This window comes from Salvelinus fontinalis, chromosome 1 (assembly GCF_029448725.1).
Source record: "Salvelinus fontinalis isolate EN_2023a chromosome 1, ASM2944872v1, whole genome shotgun sequence".
In the NCBI taxonomy this organism is placed as follows: domain Eukaryota; kingdom Metazoa; phylum Chordata; class Actinopteri; order Salmoniformes; family Salmonidae; genus Salvelinus; species Salvelinus fontinalis.
This window is the reverse complement of record NC_074665.1, coordinates 41719950-41736203: the sequence shown is the minus strand read 5'-3', so window position 1 is coordinate 41736203 and position 16254 is coordinate 41719950. Positions and strand designations below refer to the sequence as shown.

The following is a 16254-nucleotide window of genomic DNA, read 5'->3' as shown; positions in this document are numbered from 1 at the left end:
TGTTAACAAATATACATAGTCCCCCCTTGTCTTACCAGACGCCACTGTTCTATCCTGCCGATACAGCGTATAACCAGCCAGCTGTATGTTGATAATGTCGTCGTTCAGACACGGCTCCGTGAAGCATAAGATATTCGTTTTTAATGCCCAGTTGCTAGTTTAATCTTCCTCGTAGGTCGTCGATGTTATTATTCGGTTTTGGTTGAAGATCTAATAACATTTGGGATCAAAGCTATGCAAAAGTAGAGAAAATTAGAAAGGGGGAAAATACTTTTTCACAACACTGTAAATGAAAATAAACACAAAAACTCGTAAATGAAAATACACAGAGGAAAATAGTGTACACACACACACACAAAATTAACACAAACACCCACTCATATACGAAAACACACGTCTTACCGAGCCTAGGCAGGAGGCAGAGCCATTGATGGGGCGACACTCTGAGTGACAGGCGCCACAGACTCTCTCGGAGCTGTCGAAAAACTCCCTCGGGGAACTGCACCAAACACATCATCATCATCAACATCGTCCTCATCACCATTGTCACAGTCATTATCACTGTTATCATTATCATCACAATCATCGCCTTATTTACACATCCAAACAGTCCACACACTCTACCTGCATCTCAAGACGATCTCAAGATGATCCTTAAATCGTAGGTGGCTCTTTAAGCTAGTTGTATCTTATTCTTGATACCATATCTTGTTTTGACTTATTTTTTCACGTTTATGCTAATATGGCAAGAATTTGCTAGCTAGCTAACCAACAGCTGTAGCGATGTATTTGAGAGACAACAAGTGCGTATTGTGCAAATTGTTTTGTGTTTTCAATAAACATTTGGAGACAAAATATAGATCACATGTTGTCAATAATCCTTTGAAACGAAGCCAACCCTGTCTGTTTTGCCCCAAAGTTGTGCTCGCATCCATTTTGTTGCTAGGTGACCCACCAGTCTATACATTGCCCTACTTTTGACCAGAGCTACATAATGCTGGGTTGTGTTCAGTAAACACCAAACAGACTGAAACGGACTGAAACAGGGAGGAACTACCAGGGCTGGATTTATGTTTTCGGTTGCAAAATGTTTAACATCTTCCATTGTGTGTCCTAATGAACAAAACACACACACAATCAACTCTTCACACACTCTGCTGCTGCTCTGTTTATCTATCCTAATTGCCTTGTCACTTTTACCCCAATCATTGACTCTGTACCGGTACTCCTTGTACATAGCCTTGTGTTACTATTTCCTTTTATTTTTTGTGCAAATTTTCTTTTTAACTCCGCATTGTTGGGAAAGGGCTCGTAAGTAAGCATTTAAATGGGAAAGTTGACACCTGTTGTATTCGGGGTATGCGACAAATACAATTTGATTTACTCTGTTGCATGGCAACTTGGTCTCTTTTTTTTTTTTTTTTATCCCCTTTTCTCCCCAATTTTCGTGGTATCCAATCGCTAGTAATTACTATCTTGTCTCATCGCTACAACTCCCGTACGGGCTCGGGAGAGACGAAGGTCGAAAGCCATGCGTCCTCCGAGGCACAACCCAACCAAGCCGCACTGCTTCTTTAACACAGCGCGCCTCCAACCCGGAAGCCAGCCGCACCAATGTGTCGGAGGAAACACCGTGCACCTGGCCCCCTTGGTTAGCGCGCACTGCGCCCAGCCCGCCACAGGAGTCGCTGGAGCGCAATGAGACAAGGAAATCCCTACCGGTCAAACCCTCCCTAACCCGGACGACGCTAGCCCAATTGTGCGTCGCCCCACGGACCTCCCGGTCGCGGCCGGCTGCGACAGAGCCTGGGGGCGAACCCAGAGACTCTGGTGGCGCAGTTAGCACTGCGATGCAGTGCCCTAGACCACTGCCCCACCCGGGAGGCCCTTCTCTTTTGTATTTTTAAACATCATTCCTTTCTATTGGGAGATTGTGGCCAACACTCATGCAACAAATATAGCTAACACCCAAATATTGAGTGCGCAAGCGTTGCGAAATAAATGTACACATACATGTTATTCATTCATTTCATCCACACTGGTCACACGCATCAACAGGTGTCTGCGTAGCCAGGCGCTAAAACACAACTTGGTTCTCTTTGAGATGCTTGATGCGCTGCAAGTCCCGCCTCTCTCATCTATTCACTGGTTTTCAGGAGCATAAGTAAAACAATATTTAGAACGGCCCTTACAACGGTAGTTATTTTTGCGCGCGGTACCAGAATTCTATGCTGCTTTTCTACCAGTTGATTGTTGCATTTTGGTGCTATTATATTCAGCCCGCACGGCTTCATATTAGGCTTTATAAAATACAATTTTTTAACCACTCAATCTCTTAGCTGCGAGTATCTATAGTATTATTGATAAATATTTAATTATAATTATCATCTATATTACATGTATTATTATCTGAAAGAGACTTTGGTATTAGACACCTCAAAATAAACTTCCTTTAGATTTTATTTGGGGGGGTGGGGGGGCACTATCTGTTGCTCCATGTAGAGAATCTGTATGTGCAAATACAATTTTCCTTTAAAATAAAAATGATTTGATGCAGTACCAGTCAAAAGTTTGGACACACTTACTCATTCCAGTTTAATTTTTTTTTTTACTATTTTCTACATTGTAGAATAAAAGTGAAGACATGATATAACACATATGGAATCATGTAGTAACCAAAAAAAGTGTTAAACTAATCAACATGTATTTTATATTTGAGATTCTTTAAAGTAGCCATCCTTTGCCTTGATGACAGCTTTGCACACTCTTGGCATTCTCTCAACCAGTTTCATGAACGGGATTGCTCAACGCCCAGATTTTCTAGTGTTAATAGTCGGAGTACAGAAACACACAATTTTGTATGACTCCAGGTCAAAATTCTACAAAGATCCAGCAAAAAAAAAAAAAAAAAAGGACCTTATGCATTTCAGGTAAAATAACCCAATGTTCATCTCCCAGGACAAATTGGCTAGACATAACAAGCTAGCTAAAAGTCCATGAATGTGTCGTGTGTGTTTCGACATGCTCCTAAATTAATATAGTTGGTTTAGATATTTTAACCTGTGTGTTATGATGGACAAAATCAACATGTGCGCGATCGCCAGTGTAGTCAACATGTAATACTGTACAAGCTGCTTTGGTCTGGATCAACCAAAGGAACCAGAGGGCAGATTCAACAATAAAAGCTTTTCGATTGATTTACTAAATGCTTTATCACTTGATCCACTTGTCATTTCCACATATGTATCGATTTGCACTGCCATACAGTACACTCCCTATTCATTTTTAAACATTTCCATTTTGTGGAAGCAAAAGACAGCAATGTTTGCATTTCATGGCACAAAATGCACCTTTTTCATAACATACAGTTGTTACTAACAGCATCCCATTCGTCCATCATCCCTAAAAGATATTGCACTCCTCCACACACTCCGACTTATTCTCCAGCCATAGAAGCCGGGAGAACGCGTGTGTATGTGCGTATGACAGATTGTTTGACCGTCTCTCACCCCTGATAGATGTCGCACTCTTCCACGCACTCCTTCCCACGCTGGAATTTCACACAGGCCACACACTGGCTGGGCCCTGGCCCCCAGCAGCCATTAGCACACAGCAGGTGACACATACGGCCCTCCACCACTAGGAGGAGAAGACAGGGAGAATTCAATTAGATTCAATAAACTTCACTGATCACCAAGGACACAGCTTTTGGTGCCACATGGAAAATACTAACATTCACACACACGAATGCACACACACACGCTGATGTTTCTTCTCTCTCAACACACAACCACCATACACACATACGCAGAAATATAGACATCCACAAAATGTGCATGCACGTGTGCTGCTTGTTTTCGTTCATGAAGGTGTGCGCGTTATGCATACCACACTCCTGGGGGTCCTGGTTGGCATTGACGATTCGGTGGGGCCCCTGGGTGGGGTGCAGCAGGGTCCCCCAGGGCAAGTCCTGGGTGTAGCAGAGCTGGGAGTTGTTGTGGAGCAGGACCAGACCCCCGCTGATGCTCCTGAGTGAACGCAGACCCAGAGAACGGATCTGTATTGACTGGACCCCCAGAGAGAACACTCCTCTAAAAGGAAAGAGAGGAGAGGAGGGAGCACATTTAGTCGTTTAGTAGTATGGGCGAAGACACTTGCGCTGTGAGCCAACAGCTATAAGTCAAGTTATATTCTGCAGCGTGACTTATGCTGTGAGTTTAGTTTAACAGCAGATTTAGTTACAGCGCGATACAAGCACCACACACAATGCAAATCGGTATAGTATGAGAGCTCCCGTTATTTAGAACATTTAAAATCTATTTTTTTGGAGTGAAAAATGTTGAAGGCGAAAACGGGGTTAAGAGGAGATAGAAGGACGGTAGAAGAAGGGTAAGGGGAGGAGTGAAAGAGTAGACAGCTTGACAGAAACACAGAAAACGGAAAGCAGAAAACCCCATACCAGTAGCAATTGCACAGACTTCCATCCACTAACCTGCAATATTTACAATTTCACCCTGCAGCCTCAGGCAGCTGTGCTAGGTAATCATTAGCTTTTATAACCCAAAGTTCAAGGGATCCTTGATCAGACAGACAGGCAGACATACATATAACATGGACACATATAGTGAGGACAAACCTAGACAGGCAGGCAGATAGACAAAGAGACAGCGAGACAGGTAGATAGATATAATTGATATTGACTGGCAAGACAAAAAGAAAAAAAAGATTATTATATAAGACAGACTTCATGAAACATTAGTAGACCAAAACTAGTGGACAGACGGACTTGGCCAGCGGACTGACAGACAGACATAATACTGTAATGACATGGCGGAGACGAACAGACCGATGGACAGTTCTACAGACTTACTTATAGAGCATCCTTCCTCGGATCACTTTCAGGTTCTCAAACACACTCAGGTTAGTCCAGTTGGCTGGCCACGCATCAATGTACAGATATCCTGAAGGGAACAGAAACACACACAAACACGCATACAGAATCAATGCTATCCCAAAAGAAAGTGTGTGTGTGTGTGTGTGTGTGTGTTTGTGTGTGAATGGCTATGCGTGTTTGTGCATGTGTGAGGGTAAGTGTGTGTGTGTGCATGTGCATTCCGTTTATGTGCACATACATGCATGTACGCATATATGCGTGAGTGTGTGCGTGCATGTGTGTGTGTGTGTATATATATGTGTGTTAATGTGTACATGCATGTGCACGCTTGTGTTCAGTACCTGTGATCTCCACCAAATTCTTAAATGCATCCAGCTCACTAAGGGTCAGACCTGTCATGTTAGCCAATGGGTCCCTGGACAAAGGAACACAGAGATCACACATGAGTGTGGTCAATATGGACATGAACAACACCATAACAACTCAACATGTGACAGCTAATGTGAGGTGAGCTTTCAGGCATAAAATAGCTGCTGTGACATCACCCTGGAGGGCAATACTGCTACACAATAGCCACTTGCCCATTATTGTGTCATATCCGTGCGAGGCAGTGCGTGCTAGTGCCAGAAAGGTTTGAAGTGATTGCTTCCCGTGAGGAAGCGTGAATGTGACAAGTTCTTCCATACTAGTTATTTACAGGAAAAAGTCCCTTGCTGAGTCTTTCTGGTGTTAGCACGCAATGGCTTGCATGGAGATGGCACAATAATGGGCAAGAGGCTCGGACCTGATTGCTGGATTGAGCTTGCCTGTAAACCTCGCCCAGGTTGAACCCAGGTTTTTAGTGGCTGTTTTTAGTGGTAACAGACAAATCCCCCTCTCTTAGTGGGCCAGATATAAGGTAAAAAAGAGACGTAAAGCAGTTACCCTGTGAAGCTCTGTGGAAGGAAAGCCAGACTGCCATAGATCTTATTGCAGCCAGTGAACTGGGCCACGTTGGAGGAGCTCACCCAGGAGGAGCTCTGGAGATCACCCATGCCCAGCCCATAGCACACTGGAACACACATAGATACAGTCAGGGTGAATAAACACACACGCAAATGTTAAACACACACCACCACCACCACCACCACCGTCATAACATATGAGCACATACGAACTCAAAAACATACACACACAAACCTTTTGGACATTCCCCTTCACACTTCTCACACTTCTGTGTCTGTGTCTCCTTGCCGTCAGGCTGGGTGATAATCACTTCCTGGTTAGCTTTAGGACACACCATGGTACAGGCCACCTCCATGGCTAGGTAGTTATCTATAGAGAGAGAAAAGTTGATTTTAAAATATAATTGAGATATTTCTGTTTCTATATGTTTTCTTTGGCAATGTACAGTAAATGTGTCGCTACACTCTCCATGCCAATAAATCCTTTTGAATTGACCTAAAATTAATTGAGAGAGAGAGTGTGTGTGTGTGTGCGTTAAGAATAAATAGGTGAGAGGGGAGGATAGAGATAAAGAGACAATATAATTCCTTAAAGAGACACAGAGAGAGGAGAGAGAGACAGACATAGAAAAAGGGACATTTATAATCTACAGGAAAGTAAGCCAAGCTTACAGGGACATGTCTTGACGCAGGTGGCCCCGAAGCTGAACTTCCTGTTGGGGTTGGGTTTGGACACGAAGGTGACCGGGTCGTAGATGGTGGGGGGCGGACAGTTGTCTTTACACGTCCCGCTGTCGTTGAAGTGACGGCACGACTGTAAAACAGAGGCAGTTCTTTAGAAGTTTGTCCGAAGGAAATGAAAAAGTTAGTTTGTGCTGCAGTATTGGCAGAACAATTTCCGCAATGCGTTTGTAACACACCACCTTATTTTCACCTGGCGCAATTGTAGGAACCAATACAGTGGAAAATTGACACATTGGAGGCAAGAGTCAAGACACATTATTTAAACTAAGACAGGGAGTTGCTGTGTGTGTGTGTGTGTGTGTGTGTGTGTGTGTGTGTGTGTGTGTGTGTGTGTGTGTGTGTGTGTGTGTGTGTGTGTGTGTGTGTGTGTGTGTAATGGCAGTATTCTCACCAGGCAGTCTGAGTCTTTGGGCCCAGTGCAACCGGCAGCACACTGCATGTGGCAGCAGTCATTGGGATCGGGTCCCTTACAGCGCAGACACCCCGATGCACAGTGCACATGGGTCACTATAAGGGGAGAGAGGTAGTGTGTGAGACAGAGAGAGGGGCATAGACAGAATGGAGACATAAAGACAAACGGATTGAGAGAAGAAATGATGGAAAGAGACAGACTCACGGGTCTGGCAGTCTTTCTCCGTCTCTCCCCAGCAGCTTCGCTTTACACAGGCAGGGGAGCACTTTGGACCTGGGACAAAAGACAGACGGTCAACAACACCTTGACAGACGGTCACCGACCACTGACCTCTGGAGACAGACCGTTGCAGAGACTGACCACACTTCAATCATAGCGATAGTTGACTAACAATTGGGATGTACAGTGCCTTCGGAAAGTATTCAGACCCCTTGACTTCTTCAACATTTTGTTACGTTACAAAATTATTCTAAAATGGCGTAAATCACAAAAAGTCCTCAGCAATCTACTGCTATCACAATACCCCATAATGACAAAGTGAAAAAATGTTTTTAGAAAATAAAAAAAACAGAAATACCTTATTTACATAAGCATTCAGAACCTTTGCTATGAGACTCGAAATTGAGCTCAGGTGCATCCTGTTTCCATTGATCATCCTTGAACTGTTTCTACAACTTGATTGGAGTCCACCTGCGGTAAATTCAATTGATTGGACATGATTTGGAAAGGCACACACCTGTCTATATAAGGTCCCACCAGTTGACAGTGCATGTCAGAGCAAAAACCAAGCCATGAGGTTGAAGAACTTGTCCGTAGAGCTCCGAGACAGGATTGTGTCGAGGCATTGAAGGTCCCCAAGAACACAGTGGCCTCCATAATTATTAAATGAAATAAGTTTGGAACCACCAAGACTCTTCCTAGAGCTGGTCGCCTGGCCAAACCGAGCAATTGGGGGAGAAGGGCCTTGGTCATGGAGGTGACCAAGAACTTGATGGTTACTCTGACAGAGCTCTAGAGTTCTTCTGTGGAGAACATTCCAGAAGGACAACCATCTCTGCAGCACTCCACCAATCAGGCCTTTATGGTAGAGCGGCCAGACGGAAGCCCCTCAGTAAAAGGCACATAACAGGCCGCTATGAGTTTGCCAAAAGGCACCTAAAGACTCTCAGACCATGAGAAGCCAAGATTCACGTCTGGAGGAAACCCAGTACCATCCCTACAGTGAAGCATGGTGGTGGCAGCTTCATACTGTGGAGGTGTTTTTCAGTGGCAGGGACTGGGAGACTAGTCAAGATCAAGGCAAAGATGAACGGCGCAAAGTACAGATAGTTCCTTGATCAAAACCTTCTCCAGAGCGCTCAGGACCTCAGACTAGGGGTGAAGGTTCACCTTCCAACAGGACAACGACCCTAAGCACACAGCCAAGACAACGCAGGAGTGGCTTCGGGATAAGTCTCTGAATGTCCTTGAGTGGCCCGGCCAGAGCCCGGACTTGATCCCGATCGAACATCTCTGGAGAGACCTGAAAATAGCTGTGCAGCAACACTCCCCATCCAACCTGACAGAGCTTTGAGAGGATCTGCAAAGAAGAATTGGAAAAACTCCCCAAATACAAGTGTGCCAAGCTTGCGGCGTCATACCTAAGAAGACTGGAGGCTGTAATTGCTGCCAAAGGTGCTTCAACAAAGCTCAGAGTAAAGGGTCTGAATACCTCTGTAAATGTATTTTATTTTTGTATAAATTAGGTTTTAGAATAAGGCTGTAACCTAACAAAATGTGGGAAAAGTAACAGGGTCTGAAAACTTTCCGGAGGCACTGTGTGTGTGTGTGTGTGTGTGTGGTGTGTGTGTGTGTGTGTACAGGTGCGAGTGTACATGTGTGTACACACGTGTGAGTGTGTGTGTAAACTCCCATAACAGGAACACTCACAGTTGGGGGCCCGGGCCTGCAGGCGGAGCTGCTTGGCATGCGTGTTCTTTTCATCCAGTGTGTCCCTCCACTCCATGTGCTGGGGGTCTGGGAAACAGAGCTGGGGGTTTCCCCAAATATGCACTCCACCCAGCAGGATCTCTATGGGGTTAACAGGACAGGGAGAGAAGGCTCAGTTCAAAATGTTCAGAGGAACTGACAAAAAAACCTAACAAGAGATTACGTTCCTTGAAGTAATTACTGATGAGAAATGACTGGACAGGAAAAATCCATGTGGTAAAGCCCTTGCAGTCACCTGTTCAATCATGTCTAATTAGTTGTTACGACAAAGAAGGAAAGCACTTTTAAAGAATTAAAAAAGGGCCGATAAGTATCCAATCCATCCCTTCATTCAATTACGATTACATCCCTCCTGTATCCCAAAAAGTCTTCCCTCTCACTCTCTGGCCCCTCCCTCACCTGTGAGACTGCGGAGGCGGAGCACCCTCAGGCCCACCCCTTCTTGAGGGAGGGTGTTGTCCAGGACAGCCAGAGCATAGCTGGAGTTGTACAGCTGGCTTCCCCGGATGATGCGCAGGTTGTCCAGCGGCACCACACTCACAGACACACGGGCAATCAAGACGTAGCCCTGCACCTCCACGATACCCTGGAGAGGGGGAGGGAGGGAAGAAAGGGGGAAAGGGAGGGATGTTAGCATTGATAACAGGTGAGGGGGGGGGGGGGAGAATCAGGCAAAGAAAACATACCTGTAGGAAGGAGAGGTCCGGCTTGCCCCGAAGATGTGTGATCTCTAGGTTGCCGTGCACCACCTGGCAGTCAGTGTAGAGCAGCCGCAGGGTCTCATAGTGGTTCTCCAGACTGGAGGGCAGGGCCAGCTTCATGTCTGTGCCCAGACACACTGACAACACACACACACAAAACTAGATACGTTAATACATGTTACATTTAATTTAAAGAACAGGATCCTGAGTTGAAGCAGGGCTTTTTGTGTCAACCAGTGTTTCCGCGCATCTTGACGCCTTTGATGACGCATTTGGGTAAATTGGTAATCAGGTGTGCCATTTCTGTTGCATGTGCAGAAAACTAATGGAGGTGTTTTATTGTCACATACACTGCAGGTGTATCAACAACTGACAATATACAGTACACCATGTAGTACATGTATTTTTCACTTTAAGATTCACTATAGGTTTTTTCATCCCTCTACAATAGCATGATGAACAGTCATATGCATATTGTCTGTATAGTGTGCACACTATAGTGTGCACACTTTTTCCTAAAGACAAGAAAGAAAGGAGAGCCTTGAGTCTTCCCCACACACATTAAATTACTTCCTCCCCAGATCCCTGGAAGACTCCCATAACAATTTTTTCAACCCTCCTTCCAGAAGTTCACTTCCACCGCCTCTCATTCTCCCCCCTTCTCCAGGGCTATCACTTTCCCTCTTTTCGGAGACAGCAAGCCGGACACTGGGTGACACAGGATACAGGGACACAGGAAATGCAGAGAGAGAGGAAGATGATTTGGCCAATGGCTGAGCCTCTGCCAAGGGTCTCCAAAGTGCATGGCTCAGTCTCAAATGGCACCCTTTTCCTTACATAGTGCACTGCTTTTGACCAGGGCCCATCAAGTTTAAAGATTCAAGTTTTTATTAGTTGTAGGTGCGGGATACTCATGGTATACACCGTCCAACTAAATGCTTACTTGCTGATTTGTTCTCGGCAATGCAAACAATAAGAAATAATCAAAGACACGAATACGAACAAGTAAATGTCAGTAGAATATAATAAATATTTTAGCTTAAGTGTAATACAGGGAGGAACAATTTATAGTCCGATATTTACTTGTGTATTGTGGAAGGGGAGGATGAGGTCAAGTGTATAAATTGAGCAGTATAATAAGAGTCTGGTAGCAGAAGTTGTGATGTGTGAGTAGCTTTAATGTGTGTGTGTGTGTGTGTGTGTGTGTGTGTGTGTGTGTGTGTGTGTGTGTGTGTGTGTGTGTGTGTGTGTGTGTGTGTGTGTGTGTGTGTGTGTGTGTGTGTGTGTGGTGTGTGTGTGTGTGTGGTGTGTGTGTGGTGTGTGTGCGCATATGAGTGAGTGCATGTGTGCTAAGGTGTGGAGAATCAGAGCAGGTAGTCAGACCTGTTCAAGTATTCAGCAGTCTGACGGCTTGTGGATAGAAACTGTCTCTGAGCCTGTTGGTATCAGACCTCATGCCTGACAGTAATGGAGAGAACAGCTCTTGGCTGGGGTGTTTGGGGTCCTTGATGATGCTGTGTGCCTTCCCCAGGTACCGTTTTGAGTAGATATCCTGGACAGGTGAGCGCATGGTCCCAGTGATATACTGGACCGTCTTCAACATCCGCTGGAGGGCCTTGCGGTTGTGGAAAGAGCAATTCCCGTACCATGTTATGATGCAACCAGTCAGGACGCTCTCGATGGTGCAGCGGTAGTATTTTGAGAGGATACAGGGCGGCATGCCAAATTTCTTCAGCCGCCTTAGAAAGTAGAGACGCTGTTGCACCCTCCTGACAAGAGTGGTGGTATTGGTGGTCCATGACAAGTCCTCGATGTGAACGCTGAGGAACTTAAAACTTGTGACTCTCTCTACTGCAGTCCCGTTTATGTGGTTCGGGGCACGTTCCCTCCTCTGCTTTCTGAGGTCAACAATCAAGTCCTTTGTTTTGCTCACATTGAGGGAGCTGTTGTCATGACACCACAATGGTAGTTCACTTACCTCCTCCTTATAGGCTGACTCATCATTGTTGGTTATCAGTCCTACAACCGTGGCGTTGTCAGCAAAGTTGATGATAGAGTTGGTGTTGTGCAAAGCCACGCAGTCGTGCGTGAACAGGGAGTACAGCAGAGGACTGAGAAAACACCCCAGGTGGGCCCCTGTGTTAAGAGTCAGAATGGAGGAGGTGTTGTTGCCAATCCTCACAGCCTGTGGTTTGCCCATCAGGAAGTCCAGGATCCAGAGAGTGGTGTCCAGACCAAACTGAAATCAATGAACAGCATTCTCACATAGGGGTTCCTCTTGTACAAATGGGTTACGGCCGTGTGTACAGTGATGGAAATGGTATCTTCTGGTGATCTGTTGGAGTGGAAAGGAAATTGGAGTGGGTCCAGTGTGCCTGGCATGCTGACCTTGATGTAGGACCAGGCTCTCAAAGCACTTCATGATGACGGAGGTGAGCGCGATGGGGGCGATAGTCTTTTGGCATGTCACCTTGTTTATCTTGGGCACTGGCACGATAGTGGTCTCCTTAAAGCATGTGGGACTACAGCCTGGGACAGGTTGCAGATGTCCGAGAAGATGCCCATAGGGCTCTGGTAAAAAGTAGTGCACTATATAGGCAATGTAGTAGGACGCAGCCAAGGAGATACGAGTCGTTATCGCGCCTGTAGTACTGTACCGTGTACGAGCTCTTATCACATGCTATGTGACGTGTAGTGTGTTCTAAACGCGGTGTTCTAACAGTGAACTACATAATATCAGCTGCACCTAGGGCTGTTACGGTGACCGTATTACCGCCACACCGGCAGTCATGATTCATGATGGCAGTCAAATTCCATGTGACCGTTTACTCACAGTAATTATGCTTCCCCAAGCTCTGATGCTGCTGATGGCCATTAGCAGCCTACCAAACTTGCTAACTGCCTGCTACTCCGCACTCTGTCCCTCTAATCACTCTGACATCAATGCAAATGTAATCAAAAATCTAATCAAACACGTCACGAGAGCCCATGAGCTCATGTTCTGCAACATTTCTATAGGCTATGCAATTGTGTGAGAAAACAGAGTGATGGCCTTTATTTAAAAAAGGAGGATCCCATCAGCTTTCTATAGGCTAGGCCTACTATATTTATTTCTCAACTTTTCTAATTTTAAGCACATTGCTTCTCATTAAAACAGGAGTATAGCCTACCTGGCTGGCATGAAAATGAACCACGAGAAAAGCGCCCTCCATTCACTATTTAAGTGCATAGATCACATATATTTTTCCCCCGCTGCTCCTGTTTCGAAGACTGGATCATTATCACGCACCTTTCTAAATCAATACAAGTTTCACACATATATTATTTAGTATTTGTAAAAACAAGATTAAATCAAGAATAGTCTGATGGGTGACAATATCAGCCTATCACTTGTGAATGATGCCCAGCTTAGGGCAAAGAGTGCATGCTTTTTTTGCGCAACTTTTTCAAATCATAGTCACACACCTCATGTAGCCTAGCCTATAGGTATCACAACTAAAGTGGCCAAATAACTTCTTAAAATGAAGCACATTAATCCGCTATACAATGGTTGTAGAGCCTAACTGGCATACATACGCAGCATGTGAGTTTCAAGATTGGGGTAGATAATTTTCACCATAAAAATGCAATACATGCATAATCGCATTCGTGGTCACTTTTGAGAATGGTGTTTTCCTGCTAATGGAACATTTGTGCTTATAGCCAACTTCTGTGTGTGCATTGCTGTGTTTATAATGTGAAGAAATAGCCTAATAGTTTATCAACATTTTAAGTTAAACATTTTCATCTGTTGTGTCAGGTTCATTGCATTAATTTGGGATCTATTGCATCCCACAACTGTCCCGGACTTTCTTTGGAATATTTATTTCTCGCACATAATAGATCAACTTTTGTACTATGGGGGATAGTAGATTGACATAGGCTTGTGCATTTGCTGTTCGTTAGGCCTAGTCATCTTGCTGGCTGACGAAAAGTAAATGTGGACAGTTCTTCCAAGATCTTCAATATGCGCCTCGGAATTGGATAAGGAAGCGCAGTTGCGTCCCAGATTTGTCTGTCTTCACTTGTAGCATGTGAGAAAGACCCAATCACGTGACTGAGAGCCATGTGAGTGAGAGGTCCTTCGGCACGCAGCGGGGAGAAGGGAATTATAATTATTATATTCAGCCCAAGGGCATAACGGCTACTGGCCGCAAAAGGCATGTTTTTTTAGGGTGATTATGGCCACACAAAGGGGATGCAGCCGGGAAATTCGACACATTATCAAGTGGCTTGTCAAATTGTGAATGAGAGACTAATGAAGTGCGTACAGGCTGCGCAAAAAAAACAAAGCAGAGCTCATGCCTTTTGTGCGACTTTTTTCAAATCACTAGAGTCGCATCATGGAGCCTTAGAATGTATTAACATAAGGACAACGCAGAGAATGCCATTCTGTTCTTCTCAAATAAGACTACATTTTCTTCATATCACGTTTCTTTAGACCTGTCTAAAATAAATAATGTATTTATTGTGATGGTGTAGGCTATATTATATAGATTTATTAGACTTTTTAAAATGTAGATGTTCCAAAGGTCTGCATCAGTGGCTTGTAGGCTATGCGTGGAAGACAGGAGATGCTAAATGTGTTTGTTAAATAACGATCAATTACCGTGGGATCAGCACATATTTGGTTGACAATCACCGGCTGACAAAATGTTATGACCGCCATAGCCCTAGCTGCACGTTAACAAGCTAGCACAAACAAGGGGGTTGTAAAAAGGGAAATGTTTGTTAATCTAAAGACTGTGTGTGACTGTGGGAGATGCTAGATGCTATACAAGGCAACAGTAAACAGGTCGTTATCCAAACATATGTTGCATGGATTGATGAGAGAGAGAAAAAAAACAATTACGTTTCCCCCCCCCCCCTGGAAATCAAAACTATGATAGCTCACAATGGATGGGATGTCAGAGACTCCACTGCTTGAAAGGGAGATGCATTGATATAAAACACTATTTATTTTTATGTGCAGACAAGGGAGTTATATTGATAGTAGTCTCGCTAGACTATACTTATAGTAACAGAATAGTTGACGTCAATGAACTGACTGTGAAATATTCAAATCGATTCCCTGGTGTGACTTGTGAATGGGCGCAGCTTATAGATCCTTATGGTAAACTTGATTCACATGAGGATATGCATTGATGTACAAAATGTCATGACCGTAGCTCAAACAGGACATCTTCTTGTTCAAAGTTTGCAATTTCAGTTGATTACTATAGCGCCCTTATTGTAAATGCCGGATCTCTACGACAAGACACATTATTCAGCGATATATAGTGCACTACTTTTGACCATGGCTCATTTAGCAGATGCTTTAATCCAGAGCAACTTCAGTTAGTGGATGCAATGCAGGTAGATAAACAATCACATGTAAAAACTAACAAGTAAAACGGAAACGGATAATGTTATTGTAGTTAAAGTGGTCTGTTGGCTGGTGAAAAAGCTCACACATGATTAAGAGACAGATGGGGGTATAATGGTCCCCACTGAAATCTCTATTATATCATTGCTAGAGTTATGGTTCTTTAGTCAATGCATTTATAGTCTACTTAACTGGATAGTAAGTTAGATTCATTGAAAATATTACGTCATTTTTCACAATGGAGGCTAGTTATCTCTACTAAAACCTCAATTGATTCAACTATAAATAGTATATTATACTGACAAACTGTAAAGTTGACTTGACTTTGTTTTATTAAATTAGGTGTTAGTTAGGATAAAGTTGATATAACTAAAGTTGAAATTGATTCAACTAGGAATAATAGGTTATAGTGACAAATGTTGAAGTTGACTTAACTATCTTTTATTAGTCAAAGTAAATGTTGTGTAAGTAAGGATAGCTTGACATGTAAAGTTGATAGAGCTTGAAAAGGCCATGCAACTTTATGACAGTAAATAATAAGTTGAAACAAATTATTTTCTACAGTGTAGATCAAATGACTTAAACTTCTTATTCTTAACTTCTTATGTTATACTGACTTGGTCATGTAAAATATTTCGTAGGGAGCTAAAGAGGAGTTTGTTAGATTTTTTCTCTAAACTGCTTTCATTTCTTTACTGACCCACCAAATCAAACCGAAACTCACTCCCACTCCCATGAACACACGCGTGTGTGTGTGTGTATGTGTTTTGTTCATTGTCCGGCTTTGGCATTGAGTAGAAACCCACCCCTTCCTTTCCCTATCCAACCAATTACTGTAAATACTCTCACTTTCTTTCTCTCTCTCCTGCTCTCTCTCATCTTATCTACTCCCTCTCATTTCAGATCTCCCTCACTATCTCCTTCCCTTCATCCATCCCTCCCTCTCTTCCCTTCTTTCTCAGATGGGCATGAGTGCCGGCGTTATGCATGTGTCAGTGCCCAACAATGGAATGCCACTGACACCTAAACAAACACACATTCACCGAGGTGCTCGCTAATCGCTAATGCTGGCTAATGCTGGCTACATAGCGCTTCTCTACACCATATCCTAGCAACTTCACTTGGAAACGTTCATTTGACAAACGCCTTCTGCAGTAACCACCCAG

General features: G+C 44.0%; 1 protein-coding gene across 1 annotated transcript in view; it reads right to left on the bottom strand.

Annotated features, from left to right (window-relative positions):
• Positions 1–16254, bottom strand: part of erbb2 (erb-b2 receptor tyrosine kinase 2) — a 49198-nt gene that overhangs the window by 20547 nt on the left and 12397 nt on the right. Inside the window, exons 2-14 of the mRNA XM_055921771.1 lie at positions 9670–9821; positions 9383–9569; positions 8924–9064; positions 7199–7267; positions 6974–7089; positions 6511–6652; positions 6074–6208; positions 5819–5945; positions 5236–5309; positions 4871–4961; positions 3889–4091; positions 3510–3639; positions 403–499 (exon numbers count right to left, since the gene is read on the bottom strand). Coding sequence (XP_055777746.1) covers positions 403–499; positions 3510–3639; positions 3889–4091; positions 4871–4961; positions 5236–5309; positions 5819–5945; positions 6074–6208; positions 6511–6652; positions 6974–7089; positions 7199–7267; positions 8924–9064; positions 9383–9569; positions 9670–9821 — 1664 coding nt within the window. The remainder of the gene's footprint in view (positions 1–402; positions 500–3509; positions 3640–3888; positions 4092–4870; positions 4962–5235; positions 5310–5818; positions 5946–6073; positions 6209–6510; positions 6653–6973; positions 7090–7198; positions 7268–8923; positions 9065–9382; positions 9570–9669; positions 9822–16254) is intronic.